The sequence below is a fragment of the Anser anser genome (assembly GCF_964211835.1).
Source record: "Anser anser genome assembly, chromosome: 4".
NCBI classification, from domain to species: Eukaryota; Metazoa; Chordata; class Aves; order Anseriformes; family Anatidae; genus Anser; species Anser anser.
The window spans coordinates 78,449,333-78,471,915 of NC_139724.1; the positions used below are offsets into that span (position 1 = coordinate 78,449,333).

Here is a 22,583-nt window from a genome sequence, read left to right on the forward strand (position 1 = left end):
TGCCGACGTGGAGGACCCGACCGCAGATTTCCTGCGGGACCGGGGCCAGCGAGCAGCGGCCGCATCCCGTCCGGCTTCGAGCGGCGTCCCCCCGGGGCCGGATCCTGGCGGTGCTGAGCAGCCCCCGCCTGCACGAGGGGCCGGGGGCTCCCCTGCAGCACCACCGGGCTGGGGCCGGGCCGGGCCGGCGGGGCTGGGTGCTGGGTGCTGGGTGCTGGGTGCTGGGGGCGGGAGACGCGGGCGGGAGCAAGGGCTCGGGAGCCCCCCCCCCGGCACCCCCAGCACCGGGGACCCCGGGGGGCGCAGAGCCCGGCTGGGGGCGAGCAGAGCCGGGGTGCCCCCGAGCCCCCCGCTGCCGGAGGCAGCCCCCAGCCCGCTCCCGGGGGGTGCCCCCGGCCCCGGCGAGAGCAGCGGGCGGCGGGGGGCGAGGAGGGCCCGGGGGCGGGGACGGGGCCGGGAAGGGGCCGGGGGGGCGGCGAGGGGCGGGGGAGGGCGGGGGCGGCAGCTGCGCTCGGCTCGGCTCGGCTCGGCTCCGCTGCCCGCCCCGTCCCGTCCCGTCCCGTCCCGTCCCGTCCCGTCGCGGCCATGCCGGGGCTGCGGCTCCCGGTGCTGCTCCTGCTGCCGCTGCTGGCCGCCGCCCCCCCCGCGCCCCCCGCCCAGACGGCGCCCCCCGACGGCGCTCTGAGGCCCGGGGCCGCGGGGGTGGGGGGCTCCCGGGGCTCCACGGCGGCGCCCCCCAGAGGCGCCGGGACGGGGGGGCCAACGACGAGCAGCGCCGCGACCCCCCCGAGGGGCGCCGCGACGGGGGGGACCCCGAAAGGCCCGGCCGCGACCCCCCCGAGGGGCACGGCGCGGGGGGGGCCGGGCAGCGCGACCCCCGCCAGCCCCCAGCCCCCCGAGCGCGGGACGCTGAAGGGGGGGGCCGGGGCCAAAGGTAGGAGCCGGGGGGGGCGAGGGGGCGGGGGGGGGGGGGGGTGCGTGTGTGTGTGGGGGGGTTACATGTGGGTGTGCATGTGCGTGTGTCTGCTTTTACACGTGTGCGTGCACGAGTGTGCATATACGTGTGTGTGTTTACATGTGTGCATGTACGTGTGTGTGAGCGTGTGTGTGTGTGTGCTTGTACGTGCGTGTGCATGTGTTGGCGTGTGTGTGTTTGTGTGCATCTGTGTGCGTTAGTGTGTGTGTGCATCTGTGTGTGTGCGGCTGTGTGTGTGTGTCTGTGTATGTGCGTGTGCGGCTGTGTGTGCAGCTCTGTGCATGTCTGTGCGTGGCAGTGTAAGCGGGGCTGTGTGCAGGGCTGTTTGTACACAAGTGTGTGTGCGCGAGGGGAGGGATTTAAGTGTGCACCGGGGTGAGTGTGAGTGTGTGTGTATGGGTGAGTGTGCATGTGAGCATGGACGTGTGTGCGTGGTTTGTGTGTATCGGCGTGTGGGAGTACGCGTGCTTTGTGCCCGCGTGTGTGCGCTTTGTGGTTTGTGCTTGTGTGTTTGTGCGCTGCCTGCACACGCAGCCGGCACGGCTGGGCGCAGCGTCGGCATTCCCGGTGCCGCCTGTGCCCGGTCCCGCTGCAGTTCTGTGCAGATGCCCGGGCAGGGTGTGTGTGCGTGTGTGTGTGTGTGTGTGTGTGTGCTTGTGTGCATGCGTGTTCATGTGCGTGAGCTGGAGCTGCGCACACCTGGGGGCTGTGCTCAAGTCGTGTATGTGAGGGGCTGCCCCAGGGTATCCCTGTGAGCCAGAGGGACGGGGCTGTGCATTTGGGTGCTTGCATGTGTGTGCATGTGTGTGTGTGCACATGGGTGTGTGCACATGGATGCCAGGTGCTCCCCAGGGGTCACGCGGGGTTGCCCAGTTCCCCGAGCCCTCCTCGTGGCCCCCCCGGGGCCATTGGGGTGGGTGCGCCCCCAGCCCCAGCCAGCTTTGCCCCCCCCAACGTGGGGGCACCCCGAGGGCCGGCAGCCCCCAGGCCCTGAGCCCCCCCGTCCCTGTGCCTGCCCGCAGCCCCCGTGCCCAGGAGGAAGGTCGTGCGGGTCAAAGTGGTGAAGAAAAAGGTGCTGAAGAAGAAGCCGAAGGCTCCAGCCAAGGACCCGGCTGCCCCGCAGGAGCCTCGTACGTACACGGTGCTGGGGGGGGCAGCGCTGTGCAGGGGGGCACACGCATGTGCACACACCGACGTGCTGCACGCCCCTGTGCCGAGCACAGCTCCGTGCTGCATGCACACAGAGCAGGCACAGCTCTCACCATGGGCACACCAGCACAGCAGCAGCCCCGCATGCTGTGCACACACCTTACACATGTGTGTGTGGGGGGACACACACACAAATCACACACACGCACACACACCCAACTCCCCCCCCCATCACACAGTGGGGCTGGGGGCACTGGCGGGGCTCCCTGGGTCTGCCACAGTGCCGGGATGTGGCCGTGCCCCTTGGGGCTGGGAAGCACGGGGGGGGCACAACGCCCCCGGGTGCTGCAAGTCCTGGGGTCAGCAGGGGCTGGACCCCCAGAACGTCCCCAACACGGTGCCGGCTGACACCCCTGGGCTGGGGGGGCACCGGGTGTCCAGGTCTGCACGGCAAAGGGGTGCTGCCTGCCTCTGCCTCCTTCCTTGCCCCTCCGTATGGCGGGCAGTGGGGTTTGTTCTGTGGGGAGCAGGATTTGCTTTGTGGGGAGCGGGGTTTGCCCTGCCCCCAGCCCTGCCTGAGGACCCCGTGCACAGGACCAGCAGGCAGAGGAGGGCACGGCATGGGGGGCAGCCCCGGGGGGACCCCTGCACGGGAGCTGCCCTGTGTGGGGTCGCTGAGCACGCCGTGCCCCCTCTGCTCTGCCCCCAGAGTGCCCCCCGCTGGGGCTGGAGTCCCTGCGCGTGCTGGACTCCCAGCTCCGCGCCTCCAGCGACAAGCGCTACGGCCTGGGCGCCCACCGCGGGCGGCTCAACATCCAGGTAGGACGGCAGCGTGTGCGTGGCGTGTGCATGGCGTGTGCATGGTGTGTGGGTGATGTGTGCGTGATGTGTGTATGGTGTGTGCGTGGTGAGTGCGTGGTGAGTGCATGGTCTGTGGTGTGTGCTCGGTGCGTGTGCGGCGTGCATGGCACCTGCATGGTACCTGCATGACGTGTGCATGGCATGCGGTACGTGCATGGCGTGTGCATGGCGTGTGCATGGCGTGTGGATGGTGTGTGCATGGCGTGTGCATGGCACACGTGTGTCAGGGGAACCAGGGCTCTTGGCATCGCCCCTCTTGGCCCTGCTGGCTTCATCTGCATTTTGCTCAGAGGGGGGGGCTCCAGCACGACCCCCTGAGGGCCCCGTTAAAGGAGGGCTTGGTCTCCTGGCCGAGAGGCGCCCGGTCAGCACGGAGCTGTCCCCTGTCGCTGCAGCACCAGCACAGCTCCCTGCGGGGCCACTGGGGCCGTGCCCGGGATGGGCCCCGTGTCCCCCCCACCCTGACCCCCTCCCGCCTGCAGTCGGGGCTCTACGACGGGGATTTCTTCGACGGCGGCTGGTGCGCGGGGCAGGAGGACAAGGAGCAGTGGCTGGAGATCGACGCCCGCCGGCTGACCAACTTCACCGGGGTCATCACGCAGGGGCTCAACTCCATCTGGACGTAAGGCGCGGGGCAGGGCTGGCCCCGGGGCTGGGGGCTGGGGGCCCCCGTGACCCTCTGCCCCTCGCAGGTACGACTGGGTGACCTCCTACAAGGTCCAGTTCAGCAACGACACGCACACGTGGCAGCCGTGCCGCAACGGCACCGAGGAGGCGGTAGGCACCGGGGCGGGGGGGAGCGGAGCCCCCCCTGCACCCCAGCCCAGCCCTGACTCCCGGCGCAGAGCGAGGGCTCGGCGGAGTTAACGGCGCGGGCAGGCGCTGTGCTGGGCTCCGGTGCTGTTGCCTTTGGCCTCCCTTCCCAGAGAGCATCCTCCAGCGCTTCCCCTCCCGCACAAAGGCTGCTTGTCCTCGCTGCCCACCCGGGGGGGGCCGGGAGCACGGGGGGGACGCGCGCGGGTGTGCGCAGGGCCCCATGGCACGGCAGAGCGTGCCCGAAGGCGAACACGGCAGCCTGGTGCTTGGGTGCACGTGTGAGAGCTGGGCAGCTGTGGTCGCTTGGGGGTGCGGGCAGGGAGGGTGCAGGCAGCCCCCCCGGGTGGGTGCGGGGATGGGCGAGGAACGGGGGCTGCCACAGCAGGGCTGGGGTCCTGGGGCAGGGCTGTGCCAGCAGCGGCTTTGGGGCCCTCGTGCCAGGAGCAGTTTGGGGGTCCCCATGCTCACCCCTGGTGCCTGTGCTGGGGGTCCCGCTGTGGGGTGGGGGCAGAGCAGTGCGGGTGCCCCAGGCCCCGTGGCTGTGTCCCAAATCAGGTCCCCCCGTGCCGGTGCTGGGCTCAGCCCAGCGCCACGTGTCCACTGTTCATTAGGGGCTGGAGGGGGGCCAGGGGAGGCCGGGGCTGGGCGGCCGCACGCCCGTAACCCTTTGGTCCCCAGCCGGCAGCTCTGCCCCAGCCCCGCGTTGCCCCCTCGGTGCCACGCTCGGGCACGGGGGCACGCAGGGGCTGCGCCTCCCACCCAGGTCTTCCCGGGGAACAAGGACCCCGAGACGCCGGTGCTCAACATGCTGCCCTCGCCGGTGGTGGCCCGCTACATCCGCATCAACCCGCAGACCTGGTTCGAGAACGGCACCATCTGCCTGCGGGCGGAGGTCCTGGGCTGCCCCCTGCCAGGTGGGCGCCCGCCGGCCCCTGCCCGATGTCCCCCCCGCGGGCTGGGGGCTGAGCTGCTCCCGCTCCCCGCCGCTTTCTCACCGGTCCCCGGCTCCCTGCAGACCCGAACAACATCTACTACTGGCCCAGCGACCCCGTGCCCACGGACAAGCTGGATTTCCGGCATCACAACTACAAGGAGATGAGAAAGGTGCCTGGGGCAGGCGGTTCTGCACCCCTGGGGACCTCCCAAACCGGTCCAGGGGTCCCTGCACCCCTGGGGGTGCGCTGGACCCCAGTGCAGAGAGCTTTGCCCTCCCCAGCTGATGAAGCGGGTGAACGACGAGTGCCCCAACATCACCCGCGTCTACAGCATCGGGAAGAGCTACCTGGGCCTCAAGATGTACGTCATGGAGATCTCCGACAACCCCGGGCAGCACGAAGTGGGTACGTGCCCCACGGCCCCAGGGCAGGGGGGGCAGGGCCGGGGGGACGCAGCGGGGACCCGCAGCCACCGGGTGCCGTGCCCGCAGGCGAGCCCGAGTTCCGCTACGTGGCGGGGATGCACGGCAACGAGGTGCTGGGCCGGGAGCTGCTGCTCAACCTGATGGAGTACCTGTGCCGCGAGTTCCGCCGCGGCAACCCCCGCGTGGTGCGGCTGGTCACCGACACCCGCATCCACCTCCTGCCCTCCATGAACCCCGACGGCTACGAGACCGCCTACAAGCTGGTAGGGCCCGGGGCCCGCCGGGCCGTGCGCCCGCCCCGCTGCCCGCTGACCGCGTCCCCCGCAGGGCTCCGAGCTGTCGGGCTGGGCCATGGGCCGCTGGACCTACGAGGGCATCGACCTCAACCACAACTTCGCCGACCTCAACACGGCGCTGTGGGACGCCGAGGACAACGACCTGGTGCCCCACGAGTTCCCCAACCACTACATCCCCATCCCCGAGTACTACACCTTCGCGAACGCCACGGTGAGGGCGCCGCGGAGCCGGGCGCTGTTACGGGGACGGAGCGGGGGTCCCGGCTGTGCGCCCCCAGCCCGCGCAGCTCTGACGCAGCGTGCCTGCAGGTGGCCCCCGAGACGCGGGCGGTGATCGACTGGATGCAGCGGTACCCCTTCGTGCTGAGCGCCAACCTGCACGGCGGGGAGCTGGTGGTCACCTACCCCTTTGACATGACCCGCACCTACTGGAAGGCGCAGGAGCTGACGCCCACGGCCGACGACGGCGTCTTCCGCTGGCTGGCCACCGTCTACGCCACCTCCAACCTGGCCATGGCCAGCGAGGAGCGCCGCCTCTGCCACTATGACGACTTCATGCGCTCCGGCAACATCATCAACGGGGCCAACTGGCACACGGTGCCCGGCAGTGAGCGCGGGGCTGGGGGGGCAGCGGGGGGGCACGGCGGCAGCAGCTCCCCCCTGACGCCCCCGCCGCCCCACGCAGGCATGAACGACTTCAGCTACCTGCACACCAACTGCTTCGAGATCACGGTGGAGCTCTCCTGCGACAAGTTCCCGCACGCCTCCGAGCTGCCGGCCGAGTGGGAGAACAACCGCGAGTCCCTGCTGCTCTACATGGAGCAGGTGCGGGACCCAGTGGCACCCCCGGCCCTGAGGGCTGGCGGCAGGACACGGCCATGGGGTCCCCAAATGCCCCCGGAGGCTTTGCACCCCCTTCCCCCCTCCCCCAATGGGCATCTGCCACTGGCCTGGGGCTGGGGCAGCAGGGGGCTGCGGTGGGCATGTGCCAGGGTTGTGTGCGCTGGGTGTGCGCTGGGGTGCACACGTGCGTGTCAGGGGTGCGAGTGTGTTTGCTGGTGTGCACAGGTGTGCTGCGTGTGTGCGTACTGGGGGTGTGCGTGCACTGGTGGTGTTTGTATGCTGGGGCATGCGTGTGTGTGCTGCTGGTGGGCGTGTGCTGGGTGTGCACGTGTGTGTTTTTGGAGCTTGCACACCCTACTCAGGGTTCGTGTGTGCCGGCACACTGGCTGCAGGGCATGTGTGACGTGTCCCGTGCCGTGCCGTGCCCCGCAGCCTGGTTTGGGGTACGGAAAGCGCTGGGTGCAGCTGAGGGCGCTGTGCTGGGGGTGGGGGATGCCCCTGACACCGCCCTGGTCTGCGGTTCCCAGGTGCACCGCGGCATTAAGGGGGTGGTGCGGGATGTGGACACGGAGCAGGGCATCGCCAACGCCATCATCTCCGTGGACGGCATCAACCACGATGTCCGGACCGGTACGGGGGGACACGGACAGGGCTGGGGAGGGGACGTGGGGGTGGGATGGGGTGGGATGGGGTGGGATGGGATGGGATGGGGTGGGATGGGATGGGGATGGGATGGGATGGGATGGGAGGGGATGGGATGGGATGGGATGGGATGGGGATGGGGTGGGATGGGATGGGATGGGATGGGAGGGGATGGGGATGGGGTGGGATGGGATGGGATGGGATGGGATGGGATGGGGATGGGGTGGGATGGGATGGGGATGGGGTGGGATGGGGATGGGGTGGGATGGGATGGGATGGGATGGGGATGGGGATGGGGATGGGATGGGGATGGGGATGGGATGGGATGGGGATGGGATGGGATGGGATGGGATGGGATGGGATGGGATGGGATGGGATGGGATGGGGATGGGATGGGATGGGATGGGATGGGATGGGATGGGATGGGATGGGATGGGATGGGATGGGATGGGATGGGATGGGGATGGGGTGGGATGGGGATGGGGTGGGATGGGATGGGGATGGGATGGGATGGGATGGGGATGGGATGGGGTGGGATGGGATGGGGATGGGGTGGGATGGGATGGGGATGGGGTGGGATGGGATGGGATGGGATGGGATGGGATGGGATGGGATGGGATGGGATGGGGATGGGGTGGGATGGGATGGGATGGGATGGGGATGGGGTGGGATGGGATGGGGATGGGATGGGGATGGGGTGGGATGGGGATGGGGTGGGATGGGATGGGGATGGAAGAGGAATGGGGATGGGGATGGGGACAGGAAGGGGGATGAGGGTGGGAATGGGGACAGGCGTGTGGATGGGATGTGACGGGGACGGGAATAGCAAAGGGGATGGGATGGGGACAGGGGAGGGGACAGGGACGGGGACAGGGACGGGGTGGGGCCGGCAGCAGGGACAGGGCTGGGCGTGGGGCTGGGCTTCGGGACCGGGGGGGCTGTGGACCGGTAGGGGCTGGGGACCGGGGTGTCCCCGTCCCGTCCCGTCCCGTCCCTGACGCCCCCCCCCCAGCCGCGGACGGGGACTACTGGCGGCTGCTGAACCCGGGCGAGTACGAGGTGACGGCGCGGGCCGAGGGCTACGAGGCGGCCACCCGGCCGTGCCGCGTCCCGTTCGACAACGTGCCCACGGCCTGCAGCTTCCGCCTGGCCCGGCGCCGCCCGCGGGGACGAGCGGGGGCCGCGCCCCGGCCCCCCCCCGACCTCCCGCTGCGGATCCGCCGCCGCCGCCTCCGCCGGCTCCGGGCCCAGCGCCGCGAGCCGGGGGCGGGGCGGTAACGGGGCAGGCCCCGCCCACGTGCCCCGCCCCGCCCCTTGCCCCGCCCCTTGCCCTGAAGGTCAATGGCGCCTCCGCCGACGGAAGCCCCGCCCCCGCTCGCAGGCCCCGCCCGCCTCCCCGCCCTCACGCTTCATTCGTGTGACCCCGCGGGCCCGCCCCCGCCGCCCTTCCGCCGGGCGCCCATTGGCTGGTGGCGGCGGGGGGGGCGTGGTCGCGGAAATAGCGGCGGCCAATGGGCAGCGAGCGCCGCGGCGGCGGGCAGGCGGCGGCGGCGGGCGGAGGGCGCGGTGAGCGGGGGCGGGGCTGGGGGGGGGGCAAGGGCTGGGGGGGTCCCTGGGGTGGGGGGGTCCCTGGGGTGGGGGGGTCCCTGGGGTGGGGGGGCCGGGGGGCGAGGGGGGCGCCCAGGGCCGGTCCGTGGGCGCGAGGAGGGGAGGGGGGCGCTGAGAGATGGGGGCACGGAGAGATCGGGGGGCACCGGGGGGTGCGGGGGGCACCGGGGGGTGCGGGGGGTGCTGAGGGCTGCGGGGGCACTGAAGGGCACGGGGGGCACCAGCGGGCACAGGGGCCACTGAGGGATATGGGGGGCACCGAGGGGTGTGGGGGGCACTGGGGGGTGCAGGGGATGCTGAGAGGTGCGGGGGGCACCGAGGGGCCCGGGGGGCATTGAAGGGCACGGGGGGCACTGAGGGGCATGGAGGGCACCGAGGGGCGCGGGGGCTCCCTGGGGCACGGGGCAGTGCTGGCGCTTCCCTGCCCGCACCCGCCGGTGCTGCACCATCCCTGGGCTCCTCGGGTCGCCCTGAGCCCGTCCTGAGGTCCTGCTGGGCAGGGGGGGCCGGGCTGGGCACGGCTGGGGGGCACTTCCCGGGCTGGGGGCACTGGCCGGGGCCGAGCCGCCCTCTCCCGCCCCAGGGCGCGCCATGGCGGACTACCGGATCCGTCCGTACCGCGACGAGGACTACGAGGCGGTGCGCGAGGTCTTCGCCACCGGCATGAACGAGTACGCGCCGGCGCTGTGCCTGCACGTGCTGCGGCAGCCCTGGGTGCTGCTGGTGCTGGGCTGCGTCTTCTGCCTGCTGCTCGCCAGCTCCCGCTCCCTGCTGCTGCCCGTCCTGGCCCTGACGCTGATGCTGGCCCTGGGCAGGCAGCTCCTGGGCTGCGCCTGGAGCACCTACATCGAGCGCTGCCTCGGGGACGACCTGCGGGACATCCGGGCCGCCTACATGGAGAGCCCCGGCGCCCGCTTCTGGGTGGCGGAGGCGGATGAGCGGGTGGTGGGCACGGTGGGCGTGCGGCCGGCCGGCGGCGAGGAGCTGGCGCTGAAGCGGATGGCGGTGCGCAAGGACTACCGGGGCCGGGGCATCGCGGCGGCGCTGGGACGCACCGCCCTGGCCTTCGCGCGGCAGCAGCGCGGCTGCCGGGCCGTGGTGCTCAACACCATGATGCTGCAGCACGAGGCGCGCGCCCTCTACGAGCGCCTGGGCTTCCACCGGCACCGCCACTACCTCCTGCCCACCGCCTACGGCCGCCTGGCCAACTGCACCGTCACCACCTACCGCTACGACCTGCCCTGAGCCCGGCGGCGCCGGGAGAGCCCGTGCACGGACCCTGCGGTGCTGGAAGCTCTGGGCCGCGCCCGGGGAGCCCCCCGCCTCGTGCCTTTTGGCCAAGCCGCACCAGCGATGCCTCTCAGGGAGCGTGTGGCCGGGGGGCGCGGGGGGCTGGGACCCTCGTGCCGTGCGGTGCCTGGCTGGGAACACGCGCAGGGGGTCGGGGCGGCCGGCCCCAGCGTCCCAACCCTGCTGCACCCCGAGAAGCCCGCCCTGGGGGCTCAGCCTCCCGGGGGGGTTTCCCTGGGGCGTGTACGTGTGTGCGTGATGCCCCCGTGTCCCCTGGGTGCGCGGGGACCCCACGGAGGTGCCGTGTGGCTGTGTCCTGCTGCCCCCCTGCAGTGCCTGGGGGCCGCCCCTGCCGCCCCCCTCGCAGGCAGTGAAATAAAAGTGTCTGCAGCGCTGCCCGCGGCCCGTCTTTGTGCCGGGGGGGGGGGGGGAGCAGCAGGTGGGGGGCTGCCAGCTCCCCAAGGACCCCCAGCAGCCCCTCGGGAGGGCTCCGCGCGGGGCCGCGCCCGGTCTGCGGGCAGCCCCCGCCCCCCCCCCCCCCGGCCCCGCAGCAGGGCACCGGCCCCCGGGTGCTGCTGCCCCCGCCGCCCCTCGGGCCCCCCGGCCTTTGCTCGAGGGACGCGGAGCCGCTGGCACGGAGCCCAAGGCACCGGCGCTGCCCGTGGGCAAAGTCCCCGGGGGGGGCCAAGTCCCCGCATCCCCGCGCCGTGCCCGAGCATCTCCCGCCGCCGCGCGCCTCCCGGGGCCGCCCTCGGGTGCGTTTCGCCCGGCCCCGGTCCCGGTCCCGGCCTCGGCGGAGGCGCCGCGGGGAAGCCGGCTCCTCCCGGGGCCCGGCGAGCCGGAGCGGCGGGGCCGCCCCTTCCCCTTCGCCGTCCGCCCGCAGCCGCCGCCGGCCCGGCCCGGGCCCCGGTAAGGGCCGCTCCTGCCGGTAACCGGCACGGCCGCGGCTGTGGGTGTGCGGGGACGGGCCCGGGCGGCGGGGGGGGGACGGGGACGGAGGGAGAGGGAGCGGGGGGGGACCGGGGGGAGCGGGGGACGGGGGGGGAAACGGGGGGAGCGGGGAGAGGGAGGGGGGACGGAGAGGGAGCGGGGGGGGCCGAGAGGGGAGGAAGCGGGGAGATGGAGCGGGGAGAAGGGGAGGGGGACGGGGGGAGGGAGAGGGAAACGGGGGGGGAGCGGGGATATAGGGGGGGAGAGGGAAGGGGGAGCGGGGAGGGGGGGGCGGGGGGGACAGGGAGCAGGGAGCAGGGAGATGGAGCAGGGAGAAGGGAGCAGGGAAGGGGAGAAGGGAGGAGAGGGAAGCGGCAAGGGCGGAAAGGGGAAGCCGGGGAGGGGGATCTGGAGCTGCGCAATGCAAAGCGCGCCCCGTGGGGGGGCTGCGTGCCCGTGTCCCTGGGGCTGGGGGGCGGCACGGTGTGCGCAGAGGGCCTGCAGGGCTGGCAGCAGCGGGTGGGGGGCCGGGAGCCCACCGGTGGGGTGCACGGTGCCACATCCCTAACGGAGCTGGATGGGGCCAAGTGGCACCCCAGCAACAAGGCCAGCACAGCCCCCGGGGGGCTGCAGCATCCCCAAGGCCCCAGCCCCTTCCCCAGCCCCTCTCTGCCTGGGGTCCCCTCACCAGGGCAGCTCAGCGCCCTGCACAGGCACAAACTTTGCCCCTTGCCTTCGCTGCCAGCTCCTTGTGGCACAAGGGCAGAGGGCGGGCTGCAAGGTGCGGGGCGGCTGCCCAGGTTTTGCTCTGCCACTGATCGGGGGGAGCTGGAACCACTGCTGGCAGCCCAGTGAGTGCTGGGGCTGCTTAGGGAGCCAGGGGGGCAGGAACCCCCAGACACTGCCCCGCTGGAAGGGACTGTGCTGCTGGGGAGGTCCTGCTCGTCCCCTCATCCCAGCCCTGCAGCTTTGAGGGCTTCGGGGCCCTCAGGATATGCTCACCGTAGCCTGGGGTTGGCGGTATGAGCATCTCCGTGATCTCATCAGGAACAGAGATGGGGAGCCCCCCTGCCCATTGCTTGCAGAGGGACCCCCATGCAAATCCAGCCCCATCACAGCCCTGGGCTGGCGCTGCTCAAAGTGCTCAAGGTGAGGGGAGCAGAGCAAAACCCCACGAGGGACCAGCAGGACGGGGGCCCAGGGTGCCCGCCCCAGGTAGAGCTAGTGCAGGTGCTAGTTCTGTGGGAGGAGGGCAATCACACCGACAGCGCAATGCGGACCACAGGCTGGTGCTCAGCCGATGAGAGATGTCGTGGTGCCCGTGCAGCGAGTCCTGCCCACTCACCGACTGTGGGGTCTAGGGATGGCCGGGTGTGCTCACGGCTGCACGAGCCAGGCACTGCCGTGACACCCCGTACCGCACCGCAGGTGCCAGCAGAGCGATGGCGCCCTACCGCATCCGGCAGTACCGGGACCAGGACTACGACACCGTGCGGTCCCTCTTTGCCCGTGGCATCATTGAGCACGGGCCGGCCGTGTACCGGCACGCGCTGCGCTCGGCGCGGATGCAGCTGGCGCTGCTCACCCTCTTCACCGTGGTGCGGGCGGCCGCCGGCTGCTGGCTGCTGGCGCTGGGGGCCGCGGCGCTGGCACTGGCGGCCGCCTGGCCCCTGCTCCGCTCCTTCAGCACGTCCTACGTGCACCAGGCGCTGCACACCGACCTCCTCGACATCCGCGCCACCTACATGCGGGCGCCCGACTCCTGCTTCTGGGTGGCGGAGGCCGGGGGGGCCGTGGTGGGCATGGTGGCCGTGGCACCGCCGCAGGACCCGTCCCAGAGAGGGGTGGCCCTGGAGCTGAAGCGCATGTCGGTCAGCAAGGACTACCGGGGCCGGGGCATCTCCAAAGCACTCTGCGGGGAGGTGCTGCGCTTCGCCCAGGCGCGGGGCTACGGGGCGGTCGTGCTCTACACCTCCGTGGTGCAGGTGGTGGCCCAGCGGCTCTACGAGGGCCAGGGCTTCAGGAAGGTGGGCACCTCCAGCCCCTCGCTGCTCGCCAGCCTCCTCTGCTTCCAGATCTTCCACTACCGCTGCGACCTGCCCGGCCGCCCTCTGTCCCCGGCCCCGCCGCGCTAGGCGCCGCTGTGGCACCGGCACCGGGAGGTCGCAGCAGGCCGAGCGCCCGGGGGCTTTTCTCGCTCCTAGAGCACTGAGAAATAAACAGAGACCTGTGGGACGTGGTGCACGAGTGTACGGGGGTGTGTATGGGGGTGTGTATGGGGGTGTGTATGGGGATGTGTACGGGGATGTGTACGGGGATGTGTACGGGGATGTGTACAGGGGTGCGTACGGGGGTGTGCCCGTGTGTGCAAGCCCCCGCAGCTCCTGCCCGTGCTGCAGGCTGGCGTTTCCCTGCCCTGTGCCGCAGCCCGTGGCGGGCCCCGGTGCTGCCCTGCGGCCCGGGGTGCTCCCGGTGCCCTGCGGCCCTACACGCACCGGGTGCCCCCCGGGGGCTTCCCCTGCCCGGCACCGGGCACAGCCTGGTGCAGGCCCGGTGGGCGGCGGGGATGTCGGGGGGATGTCGGGGGGATGTCGGGGGGATGTCGGGGGGGATGTCGGGGGGATGTGGGCCGTGCACGGTGCTGCGGGGCAGCGAGGGGCGGGCGTCGCGGCCGGGGGCACCGCCTGCGCCCAGCACCGGGGGGCCGGGGCCGGGGCCCCGCGGGGACACCTTGGGATGGCGGCGCCCCGCCGCGCCCTCACTCAAGATGGCGGCGCTTCCCTCACCCCGCCGGTGCCCTCACTCGTGATGGCGGCGCCCCCCCACCCCAGTGCCCTCACTCAAGATGGCGGCAGCCGCGGCGTCGGTGGCGGCGGGGCGGAGCGGGGCGGGCGGAGCCGCGGACACCGGCACGGGCACGGGCAGGGGCTGAGCGGAGCGGAGCGGCGGCTCCGGGGGTCCCGGCGCGGCGCCATGGACTGCTACACGGCCAACTGGAACCCGCTGGGCGAGGAGGCCTTCTACCGGTGAGGGGCGGGCGGCGGGGGGGGGCGGCCGGTCGGGGCCTCAGCGCCTCACCGGTCCGTTTGTATGTCTGTCCGTGTGTCCGGCCGGCCGGCAGCAAGTCGGAGCTGTACGCCATGGAGTGGGGCCTGAGGGAGGAGCTGCGGGACTGCCTGGTGGCGGCCGCCCCGTACGGGGGGCCCATAGGTACGGACGGGACCGGGACCGGGACCGGGGGGGCGGCGAGCGCCGGGCCCCGGCCGGCCCCGGGGGGGTGCCGCCGGCTGAGGGCCCCCCCGGCCGCCCGCAGCTCTGCTCCGGAACTGCGCCCGGAGGGAGAAGTCGCCCGGCGCCCGCCCGCTGCTGGACACGTTCTCGGCCTCGGGGCTGCTCCTCGCCAGCATCCCGGTGAGCGGGGGCACGGCCCGGCCCCGGGCAGGGGCGGGGTACGGGGGCTCTGCCGTGCCCGGGGGGGGCTGCGGGACCGGCGGCCCTCTCTGCCCTCGTGTGCCCGGGGGCAGCGCCTGCGGCCTGGCTGCGGGGAAGCACGGAGCTGCCGCAGCACCTCAGCACCTCCGTGCAGCTCCTGCAGCCCCCGGGAAGCTCGGGAGGCTGCTCGGGAGTGACGGTGCGTGCGGGGGGCGCGGGGGGAGAGGGAGGAGGAGGGCACCCAACCTGGGAGAGGGGACAGGAGGAGCAGTGCTGGTGTCCTGGGAGCACCCTGCTCTCCCTTCCCCCTGTACAGAGCTGGGGCAGACACAGGGAAAGCTGCCCTAACCTCAGGGCGCTGCAGAGCTGGGGGCTCCAGAGCTGCAAGCACCAAACCGCGGCCGTTGCCGTTGCATACATCTGGAGGGACAGCTCGGCGGGACGCGAGCAGCCCCGCAGCACGCTGACCGGTCCCATGCCTGCAGTGGAAAAGCGGCCAGGTGGTGCAGCTGGGCTGGACGGCCAGCGAGGACCTGCTGTGCATCCAGGAGGACGGCACGGTGCTCATCTATAACCTCTTCTGCGAGTTCAAGCGCCACTTCAGCATGGGCAACGTGAGTGGGGTGGCACAGAGCACGGGATGGGCCGGGGAGCTCGTCACCCGCAGGTGGGCAGGGTTGGGTTTGTGTGCTGGAGAGGAGCTGTGAGGCCTTCCTCGGTGATCTCGGCCCCACGGGGCTCAGCTGAGAGCCTGAGGCTCCCAAAGCCTCCCTGCAGGGCTGCCTCCCTTCGGACACGAGCTGGGGGACGGAGCAAGCCCCCACTTTGCTGCAGGAGCGAGAACTGTCACAGCTGGGATGCTGCTGGCCGTGCAGCACGGGGCTGGGCTCACTCCTCCCTGGGACAGTTTTGCTCCCAGAGCCCCGATGCCTCTCCTGGCAGCGTGCTGCGGAGCCCGAGTGCCCCAGCGCAGGCCCACCTCCCTCCCTCTCTCTCTGTGGCACAGGAGGTGCTGCAGAACCACGTGCTGGAGGCGAAAGTCTTCCACACGGAGTACGGCACCGGCGTGGCCATCCTCACCGGGGCGCACCGCTTCTCGCTGGCCACCAACATCGACGACCTGAAGCTGCGCAGGATGCCCGAGGTCCCAGGTGCGTCTCCTCCCCGCCGCGCCCCGCTCCGGATGGCGCGGGGCCCTGACGCTGGTGCGCGGTGCAGGTCTGCAGAAGCCCCCCTCCTGCTGGGCCGTGCTGTCCCAGGACAGAGTGACCATCGTCCTGCTGGCGGTCGGCCAGGACCTGTACCTGCTGGACAACACCTCCTGCTCCGTGGTGGTGAGTGACCCACGGCGGCCCTCGGAGGGGAGCGGGGCGGTCTGCGGCCTCCAGCACCCGCTGGCAGGTTCTTCCCCTGTCCCCTGCTGTCCCACGGGCAGCAGGGACACCTGGCCAGGGCAAACGGGTGAGGACAAGGCAGGCGCAGCGTGGGAGGGGACAGCTTTGGCCAGCTCACAGCCCCTTACGCAGTCGGTGCCGGCATGTGGCATGTTCTGTGTCCCCGGGTTGTGCCCCTGGGTGTAACCCTCTCCTTTTCCTCGTCCCAGACCCCCCCCGGCATGAGCCCCTCTGCCGGCGCCTACCTGCAGATGGCCGTGTCCTTCAACTACCGCTGCCTGGCGCTCTTCACTGACACTGGCTACATCTGGATGGGGCTGGCCACGCTGAAGGTGAGGTCCCCTTCCCGCGGCTGGGTGCTGGGGGCAGCCTGCCCCTGCTCCGTGCTCCCTCGCTGCCTCTCGCAGCCAGACCTGAGGCGTCCTGGGCAGGCATCCCAGCAGCTTCCCTCTGGGCACCGATGGGCTCAGCTCTGCTGGCTGTCCTTGCTGCTGCTGCTAGGCATCTGCACTCCTGCCATTGGAATATGCCCCCTCTTTTGTTTTTTCACCTGATTTTATACCTATTTCACCACTTTTTCCATTTGCAAATCGACATTTGCATATCCCTTTCTACATCTAAATTCCTATTCCCAAACAGCCTGCCCCTAACTGGTTTTTCCACGCCAGATTCTCTTACATCCATACCCAAACGGGGTGGTTCTAATATCATTTCCTAGATAGTCTCGCTCTTATTACCGTGAGTAGCGTGGTCACTCAGGTATAGGAGACCTTGCAGGACTTTGCCCCTGATTCCCGTACTGGAGATGTCCCAGCTACCGTATGTGCTTCCCTGAAACAAATCAGTTTCCTTTAGCCTCTGTTCACTTGCTGGTCTCAGTTGAGCACAAGCAGTTTCTTGCTTTACGTGTGGATGGGCTGCACACCACAGCAGTGGATAAATGCTTCTTGCAGTCAGTTTAAGTTCACACAGTGCCCTTGCCCTTTGGCTGTGTCAGCCGTGGCCCTGTCTCCTTCTGGGGCTGGAGATGCAGCCAGGTTCTTCAGCAGGACATGTGCTCTGTGCTGGTTTTCATCTCTTATCGCGCCCCTCGGTGTGTGGCTCCAGCAGTGCGCACGATACCACCTTCCCTCACATCTCCCTGACTCGTCTTTTTCCCTCTTGCTGCAGGAGAAGCTCTGCGAGTTCAACAGCAGCATCCGATCTCCGCCCAAGCAGATGGTTTGGTGAGTGGTCCACTGGCTGTCCCCCTCTGCTGTCCCCCTGCTCTGCTGTCCCCCTGCGCTGCATCCCCGCCACGCACCCCTGAATGCTCGACCCTTTGCCGGGGTCTGTCCAGCTCCACGGCCACCCTGGGACGAGTGGGACCGTCCCTCGTGTCCCCGCTCCAGGCGTGGGGGCTGCGGGGCTGGCTCGGTGCTGCAGCAGGGCTGGGGGCAGCGCTCCCTGACCCCGCTGGGTTCCCCCCCGCAGGTGTATGCGTCCCCGCAGCCGGCAGCGCGCCGTGGTGATGGCGTGGGACCGGCAGCTGATGGTGGTCGGGAACTCCACGGAGTGCATCCAGTATCCTCTGGGGAGGAGGACCGGGGTCGTTTCCGAAGGCCAGCACAAGCTCCTTGGGCTGCTGCTGGCCCTGCCCCCAGCACTGCTGTTCAGGAGCTCCCCTCCGTGTCAGTGATCCCAAGGAGGCTCAGATGAGGCTGAACTCATCCCTGCCCTCCGCAGTCCTGCTGCGGTCTCCCCTGCCTGGTCCCAGTCCCGTACAGCAGTGAAAGCCCCTCCTCCGGCTGGGTTCCTCTGCTCCCCTCCTCCGAGTGTCCCAGCGGGGAGCACCCCGGCTCCCTCCCAGCTCTGAGAGCGGAGCTGGTGCTGTGCGAGCCCCTGCAGCCGGGAGTGCTGTGCCCGGCCCGGCCCTCTCTGGATCCCCCAGGGGTGAGTGAGGGCTGCCTCGGTGGGACGATCCCTGTCTCCCCCTCCAGTCCCTGGAAAAGGGGGGTGACGAGGCCCAGCCCGGTGGGGTGGGTGACGGGGTTACGCTCCGTGGCACTGCTGGGCTGGCCTGGCCCCCGGCAGAGCTGGGCTGCAGCCCGCAGCACTCCCTTCCCGCGAGCCCTTAGCGGGGAGCACAGATTTGTCCTGGATGAGGACTCCTACCTGGTGCCAGAACTGGATGGGGTCCGGATCTTGTCCCGCACCTCCCACGAGTTCCTGCACGAGATCCCAGGTGAGATGTCCTCCGGGTGAAGCCTTTCCAGCCCCGCAGAGAGCGGGCACTGGCATGAGATCTCCTGTAGGGCCCCAGAGCTGCAGGGGCAGGAGCAGCACTGGGACAGCCCCAGGTCACTCACCTGCTCTGGGGCAGCCTCTCATGCTGTACTTTTTTTTTTTCCCCCCCCCGCAGAGGCCAGCCAAGAGATCTTCAAAATCGCCTCCATGGCACCAGGGGCTCTCCTGTTAGAGGCGCAGAAGGAGTACGAGGTTCGGCACACTGCCCTGCTCCGTACCTGCCTACTCCCCCAGCCTGTTGGGGTGGCTCCGATGCAAACCCAGCATCGCCTCCACCGTGGTGGGACGGGGGAAGGCCTGGCAGTCCCTGCCGGGGCGAGAGCAGCCGCTGTGGTCCCGTGGGCTCCAAGCACCCAGGGCTCACCCTGGCTGGCGAGCGTCCCCTGGCCCGCAGATCCCCCACGGGCTGCGCTTCCCTGCAGAAGGAGAGCCAGAAGGCAGACGAGTACCTGCGGGAGATCAAGGACCAGAAGCTGCTCCCGGAGGCGGTGAGCCAGTGCATCGAGGCGGCTGGCTACGAGCACGAGCCGGAGACTCAGAAGTCCCTGCTGCGGGTGAGTGAAGGAGGCGGAGGAGGATCCTGTGAGGCCGAAGGCATTTCCCCGCCTGCTCCAGGCCTCTCCCATGACCTGCGCTTCTCCTCCCGCAGGCAGCCTCCTTTGGGAAGTGCTTCATCGACAAGTTCCCCCCGGAGAGCTTTGTGCGCATGTGCCAGGACCTGCGGGTGCTCAACGCCATCCGGGACTACCAGATCGGCATCCCCCTCACCTTCACCCAGTATCCTCCGGGGATGGGGGCAGGGGGTCCCTGGGGGGCAGGGGGTCTGGTAACTGGTGCGGTTGCTGCTGGTCCGAGTTGGGGCTCTGGGATGGAGCAGGATGGGGAGGAGAAGGCTGCTGTGCCCGGCCTCATGCTGGTTGTCCCTCTGTGATGGGATCCCGTGCTGCTGGGCTGGCTCTGCTGGCCCTGGGGTGCTGCCAGGAGGGGACAGGCACCCAGCAAGCGTCGCCTGGGCGCTGGGGGTCTGAAATGCCCTTGACTGTCACCACAGATACAAGCGGCTCACCATCGAGGTCCTGCTGGACAGGTGAGGCTCCCCTGCACGGGGCACGACGGCCCCATCCCTGAGCAGCCCAGGCTGAGGCTGTGCCCGGCCCTGCTGCAGTCCCGCACAGACCTGGGTGCTGAGCGGGCTCTGAGCACTCAGGACTCCTCGTGAGGCCTGCTGAGCTTCCCCGTCCCCCCCAGGCTGGTCCTGCGGCGCCTCTACCCCCTGGCCATCAGGATCTGCGAGTACCTGCGCCTCTCGGAGATCCAGGGCGTCAGCCGCATCCTGGCCCACTGGGCCTGCTACAAGGCAAGGGGGGCGGCTCGGGGGGCTCCGCCACGCCAGGGCCGTGCTGACTGCACTGCTCTGCTCTGCTCCCCTCCAGGTGCAGCAGAAGGACAAGTCTGACGAGGAGGTGGCCTACGCCATCAACCAGAAGCTGGGGGACACGCCGGGCATCTCCTACTCCGAGATCGCCGCCCGGGCTTACGACTGCGGCCGGCCGGAGCTGGCCATCAAGGTCTCTGGGCTCGGGCTGCGGCGTGTCCGGGGGGTGGTGGCACCGAGGGCTTGGGGTCACGCACGGGGGCTGCACGCTGATGCCCTCTCTGCTGGCCACAGCTGCTGGAGTATGAGCCGCGCTCCGGGGAGCAGGTCCCGCTGCTGCTGAAGATGAAGCGGAGCAAGCTGGCCCTGAGCAAGGCCATCGAGAGTGGGGACACGGACCTGGGTAAGGGGCAGGGCTGGGGAGCCAGCGCACGTAAGGAAGGGTCCTGAGGCAGGAGAGGCTCTGCAGAACCCAGCACCGGGGGTCTGCCTGGCATCATCGAGGCAGGAAACCTCTCTTGGGAAGGACTCAGGGTCTGGGGGAACGTGTTTATGGCTCTGTGCTGCGTGGGATGGGGTTGGTGGGAGCTGCCTGAGCCCAGCGGAGCAAGGGGGGAAGCACAGGGCTGTGCCCTGCGCGTGGATGTGCCCCTGTTCCCCTCCTGGTGCTGAGGGCTGGCTGCCCCTGTCCCAAAACGCTGCCCCTGTCCCAAAACACTCCCTATCCCAGTCTACACAGTTGTGCTCCACCTGAAGAACGAGCTGAATCGCGGCACCTTCTTCATGACGCTGCAGAACCAGCCGGTGGCCCTGAGCCTCTACCGCCAGGTAGGGGCTGCCCGGTCGGACCTCTGCCCGCTCTGCCCTGTGTCCCCTGCCCCGCCACCTCGGCTGGGGACCTGGGAGCCACTGCGGTGTGGCAGAGGCAGCTCGCAGTCCCCGCGTGCCCTCACCTCTCCCTATCGCCCCCCCAGTTCTGCAAGCACCAGGAGCGGGAGACGCTGAAGGACCTGTACAACCAGGACGACAATCACCAGGAGCTCGGCAACTTCCATGTCCACTCCAGCTACTCCGAGAAGGTCTGTGCCCGGCGGGGGCGGGAGGAGTGTGGCAGAAGGGCTGGGGGCTACAGCCTGACCCCTCCTGGTCCATGGCTGGGCACCCTCCCTGGGGAAGGGGCTGGGGGGCCACATCCTGCCTGGGGGCTGTGCCTGTCCCATGGGGCTCAGCAGTGTGTCAGGTGTTTGCAGCTGTGGAGCTTGCACCCTCAGGGTAGGCTCCGGGTGTGGGAAGGGACCCCCCCGGCTCATACCCCAGGGCCATCGCCTCCCTGGGGCTCTGCGCTGGAAGTCACCGGCCCCTCCTGCGTGTGACGGGGAGCTCTGGATCCCCCCAGGGCAGGGAGGGGTTCGTCCTGCTGCCCATCCTGGGTGATGGAAGTAGAGTGTCACCATGCTGGAGCTTGGCCTTGGCCGTGTCCGTGTTGGCCAGCCCTCCTGCTGGGCTTCGAGGGTGCTGCCCTGTCCCCTGCAGCGTGCCATCCCTGCTGGCACGGGGTGACGTGGCTGTGGTTTCTGTCCCCAGCGCATCGAAGGGCGAGTAGGAGCCCTGCAGAATGCTGTGGACGAGTACTACAAGGCCAAGAACGAGTTTGCTGCCAAGGTGAGTGTGGCCAGGGCCAGGGAGGTGCCGTGGCCCCCCCGCTGTGGCTGGCGCTGGGCAGCGCCGCCTGGCACGGGGCTCAGCTGGCCCACGGCCACGGCACGGGAGCCACAGGGCCCCCCTCCTGCCGGGGGGGTGCTGCTGTCAGTCGGACGGGGACCCTTTTTAGCCAGGACTCTGTTCCCCAGGCCACAGAGGATCAGATCAAGCTCCTGCGGCTCCAGCGGCACCTCCAGGAGGACTTCGACAAGCCCTACCTCGACCTCTCGCTGCATGACACCGTCTCCACCCTGATCCTGGACGGCCACCACAAGAAGGCCGAGCAGCTCTACCGGGACTTCAAGATCCCTGACAAGCGGTGGGTCCGGGAGGGCAGCTCGGGGTGCAGGGGGTCCCGGCTTTTCGGGGAGCCCAGCAGGGTTTGGGGGATCCCTGTGCCGTGGGGCGGGATGGGGGCTGCAGCACGCTGGCAGCTGGAGGAGCCGCCTCCCCCTGCCCCCCCAGCTACTGGTGGCTGAAGATCAATGCCCTGGCCACGCGCGGGGACTGGGAGGAGATGGAGAAGTTCTCCAAGAGCAAGAAGTCGCCCATCGGCTACCTGGTAAGAGCTTTCCTTGCTCAAGGAGGACCTGGCCCTGCTCCCTGCCAGCCCTTCACCCTGTTCCTGTGCCCACAGCAGGGCCCCACTCGTGTCCTGGAGGAAGGGGCTGTGGGGCACAGTGGGAGCAACCGGGGGAGGCGGGTGGGGGGCAGCTGCCTCCCCTCTCACCCCGTGCCTCCCCTCTCAGCCCTTCGTGGAGATCGCTGTGAAGCACCACAACCGCTACGAGGCCAAGAAGTACGCGCCCCGCGTGACGCCCGAGCAGCGGGTCAAGGCCTTCATCCTCGTGGGGTGCGTGGGAGCTGGGGGAGCCCTGGGGGAGCCCTGGGGGAGCTGGGGGACAGGGCTGGGGCTGTTGGGAGCAGCTGCTTCCTCGTGCAGTGGCACTCCTGGGGCTTTGGGGGGCTCTGGGGGAGCACTGTGAGCCTCATCCTTCTGCAGCCACTGGGGGCGGCATGGGGTCCTCCTCTTTCCTTCCCCCCCTTCCCTCCCGAGGGGGCAGTGGTGCTGCAGCCCTCAGCCCCCGCTCTGCCCCCAGGGACCTGGACCAGGCGGCCGACGCTGCCATCGAGCACAAGAGCGAGGCGGAGATGAACTTCGTCCTGTCCAAGTGCACCCCCAGCACGGACGCCAGCGTGGTGGAGAAGCTGAACCGGGCCCGGGCCCAGCTCCTGAAGAAGTGAGCTCCGGGGGGGCCCTGTGCTCCCCGGGGAGCTGCTGGGGCCGGGGGGCAGGAGCCAGCCCCACGTCGCTCTGGCCCCCCCCGGACCTCTTAGCACTGCACCCCCTCACTGCTCCCCCCGCCCCGTGCCTGCCCCTGGCTGTGGGGGCAGGGGGTGAGCTGAGGGGGCCCTGTCCCTGTCCCTGTGCTGGGGGGGAGGCCGGGGGCTGCCTGCTGCGGGCAGGGCTGCCCCCCCCCCCCCCCCCCCCCTTCTGGTCAATAAAGAGCAAGAGCGCCTGGCTGCCTTGGGGGGCTGCTGGTTGGGGGCCGGGGGGGGCTGGGGGGGGGGCTGGGGGGGGCTGGGGCTGAGGCCCTAAGGGGGCGTTCATGGGGGCGGGGCT

The 22,583-nt window shown here is 70.4% G+C and overlaps 4 protein-coding genes across 6 annotated transcripts; all 4 read left to right on the top strand.

The window, feature by feature from the left end:
• Positions 1-544: 544 nt before the first annotated feature.
• Positions 545-8,225, top strand: CPXM1 (carboxypeptidase X, M14 family member 1). The gene is made up of 14 exons (XM_083832803.1): positions 545-934; positions 1,999-2,106; positions 2,835-2,944; positions 3,469-3,608; positions 3,679-3,763; positions 4,566-4,716; positions 4,818-4,906; positions 5,019-5,142; positions 5,229-5,425; positions 5,490-5,669; positions 5,768-6,065; positions 6,144-6,283; positions 6,829-6,931; positions 7,956-8,225. The coding sequence occupies exons 1-14, from the start codon at positions 586-588 to the stop codon at positions 8,219-8,221; spliced, it is 2,340 nt and encodes a 779-aa protein (XP_083688929.1). The 5' UTR covers positions 545-585; the 3' UTR covers positions 8,222-8,225.
• A 151-nt stretch (positions 8,226-8,376) lies between these two features.
• LOC310898227 (putative N-acetyltransferase camello) lies at positions 8,377-9,933 on the top strand. Its single transcript, XM_083832839.1, has 2 exons — positions 8,377-8,509; positions 9,135-9,933. The coding sequence occupies exons 1-2, from the start codon at positions 8,455-8,457 to the stop codon at positions 9,794-9,796; spliced, it is 717 nt and encodes a 238-aa protein (XP_083688965.1). The 5' UTR covers positions 8,377-8,454; the 3' UTR covers positions 9,797-9,933.
• A 533-nt stretch (positions 9,934-10,466) lies between these two features.
• LOC310898228 (N-acetyltransferase family 8 member 3-like) lies at positions 10,467-13,006 on the top strand. 3 transcript variants are annotated; one of them, XM_083832841.1, is made up of 2 exons: positions 10,467-10,596; positions 12,200-13,006. In XM_083832841.1, exon 2 carries the CDS (start codon positions 12,214-12,216, stop codon positions 12,904-12,906), a length of 693 nt encoding a protein of 230 aa, XP_083688967.1. In that variant the 5' UTR covers positions 10,467-10,596; positions 12,200-12,213; the 3' UTR covers positions 12,907-13,006. The 3 variants fall into 3 exon arrangements, with proteins under 3 accessions (XP_083688967.1, XP_083688966.1, XP_083688968.1); XM_083832840.1 differs by having other exon boundaries at positions 10,550-10,750; XM_083832842.1 differs by lacking the exon at positions 10,467-10,596 and adding an exon at positions 10,603-10,769.
• A 594-nt stretch (positions 13,007-13,600) lies between these two features.
• On the top strand, positions 13,601-22,479 carry VPS16 (VPS16 core subunit of CORVET and HOPS complexes). The gene is made up of 24 exons (XM_083832802.1): positions 13,601-13,797; positions 13,893-13,981; positions 14,085-14,182; positions 14,689-14,817; positions 15,210-15,354; positions 15,422-15,537; positions 15,807-15,929; positions 16,768-16,823; positions 17,071-17,160; positions 17,727-17,821; positions 17,999-18,075; positions 18,306-18,437; positions 18,533-18,660; positions 18,935-18,970; positions 19,132-19,240; positions 19,317-19,451; positions 19,553-19,661; positions 19,989-20,086; positions 20,233-20,337; positions 20,843-20,920; positions 21,109-21,278; positions 21,425-21,521; positions 21,709-21,812; positions 22,060-22,479. Exons 1-24 carry the CDS (start codon positions 13,745-13,747, stop codon positions 22,202-22,204), a joined length of 2,517 nt encoding a protein of 838 aa, XP_083688928.1. The 5' UTR covers positions 13,601-13,744; the 3' UTR covers positions 22,205-22,479.
• Positions 22,480-22,583: the final 104 nt, after the last annotated feature.